The sequence below is a fragment of the Calidris pugnax genome, unplaced genomic scaffold (assembly GCF_001431845.1).
Source record: "Calidris pugnax isolate Ruff unplaced genomic scaffold, ASM143184v1 scaffold24, whole genome shotgun sequence".
Lineage (NCBI taxonomy): Eukaryota > Metazoa > Chordata > Aves > Charadriiformes > Scolopacidae > Calidris > Calidris pugnax.
In genome coordinates, this window is record NW_015090922.1 from 34,983,951 (window position 1) to 34,985,475 (window position 1,525).

A 1,525-nucleotide genomic window follows, 5' to 3' on the forward strand; every position below is an offset into this window, starting at 1 on the left:
CCCCCGCCGCTGCCCCCGGGGGTCCGCACGCCGCCTCCTCGGTCGGTCCGAGGCGAGGGGGGGCTGCCGGCCGGCGGGGAAAGTTGTAAAGGCCGTGGGGAGGGCGCGGGGCAGGGGGCTGGCAGCGGGGTGACGGGCGCGGAGGAGGAGCGGGGAGAAGCCGCACCGGGAGGAGCCGGAGGAAAGCTGCTGGCGGCGCGTCAGGCGCCTCGGGGGAAGGGGAGGACGGAGGACCCCCCGAGGGGAGCACCGCCGCCGGGTACCGCTGGCAGGGAGGGGACAGCACCGCCACCAACCGGGGGGGGAGGGCGGGGGGAGCGCCGGTGACCTGCCGCAGATCAGCTCCGCCGCCGCCGGAGGGTGCGGGGAGCGCCGGGTGCCCGCACGGCCCCGCCGCCTCCCGAGGGAGGGCGGCTGCGGGAAGCGGCGGGAGGGACAGGGGAGAGCGGGGAAAGTTGTGGGCGGCGGGAGCGGGGCTGCGTGCCCCGGGGCGGAGGGCAGGGGGGCACCCCCACCGGCATCAGCGCGGAGAAAGTGGGGCTGGAAAGCTGTCTCTGGGCGCGCTGCCGCCCAAGCGCCTTTAACCATCATCCCAGGGATGAAGGGGAACTGGGAAAGTAACTCGGAAAAGTGAATGGGATTCTTATCTTTATTTTTTTCTTCTTTTTTTTTTTTTCCTACCTAATCTGAAAGGACCCGTTTAAAAGGAAAAAAGCAGAAGCCGCCGTGTGCACCCGCTGCCGGGAGAGATACGGGAAAGGAGGGCACTGCCCACGGGCACCCCTGCCTGGGCTGGGCGAGGGTGCGGGATCCTGCGCTCGCTTCTCCCCCAGCACGATGGGGTACCAGAGCTGCCACACATAGCAAACAGCTTCATCATGCGACACAGCGCAGGAAGGTGAGACAGAAGCAGAAACAGAAACTAACGCTGAAAGGAAGAGTGGGGGGGGGAAAAAGACAGCGACTGCGAATTACTTCCAGAGAAAGTGGGTGGATGTTGTGCAGCAGCGACTTGGGATTTTAGGGGATGCACCCTTACATTTTGCTTCTCTCCAGTCCGAGTCTCCCTTCTCCCGTGGCAGAAAGCGGCTCTACTTGGTGGTAGGAAAACAGGAGGAATAAACAGGAGGGTTTCGTTCAGCAGTGCTTGCCATGCCCTACTGATCTGCTTTAAGGCTTTTAATTTTTACATTTTTTTTTTTTCCCTGGTGGATGTTGATTCCTTGACCTTGCTTTTGAGTCCTTTTAGTTGCACCGCAGTTTTGGGTTTGTGTTTTTATTTCCTTTGGCGAGGAGCGCTAAGGGGGAGGCTGGCTTCGGTGCTGAAAGTTGCGATCATTATTTTGGAGTCAGCATGTGCACCAACATAGTCTACGAGTGGCTGAAGACCCTGCAGCTCCCCCAGTACGCGGAGTCCTTCGTCGACAATGGCTACGACGACTTGGAGGTCTGCAAGCAGATCGGGGACCCGGACCTGGATGCCATCGGCGTTGCCGTGCCCCACCACCGGCGCCGGATCCACGAA

General features: G+C 62.2%; 1 protein-coding gene across 1 annotated transcript in view; it reads left to right on the forward strand.

Annotated features, from left to right (window-relative positions):
* Nucleotides 1-1,357, forward strand: part of LOC106892936 — a 3,860-nt gene extending 2,503 nt beyond the window's left edge. Inside the window, exons 3-4 of the mRNA XM_014950505.1 lie at nucleotides 126-259; nucleotides 694-1,357. Coding sequence (XP_014805991.1) covers nucleotides 126-259; nucleotides 694-1,024 — 465 coding nt within the window. The 3' untranslated portion in view covers nucleotides 1,025-1,357. The remainder of the gene's footprint in view (nucleotides 1-125; nucleotides 260-693) is intronic.
* Nucleotides 1,358-1,525: the final 168 nt, after the last annotated feature.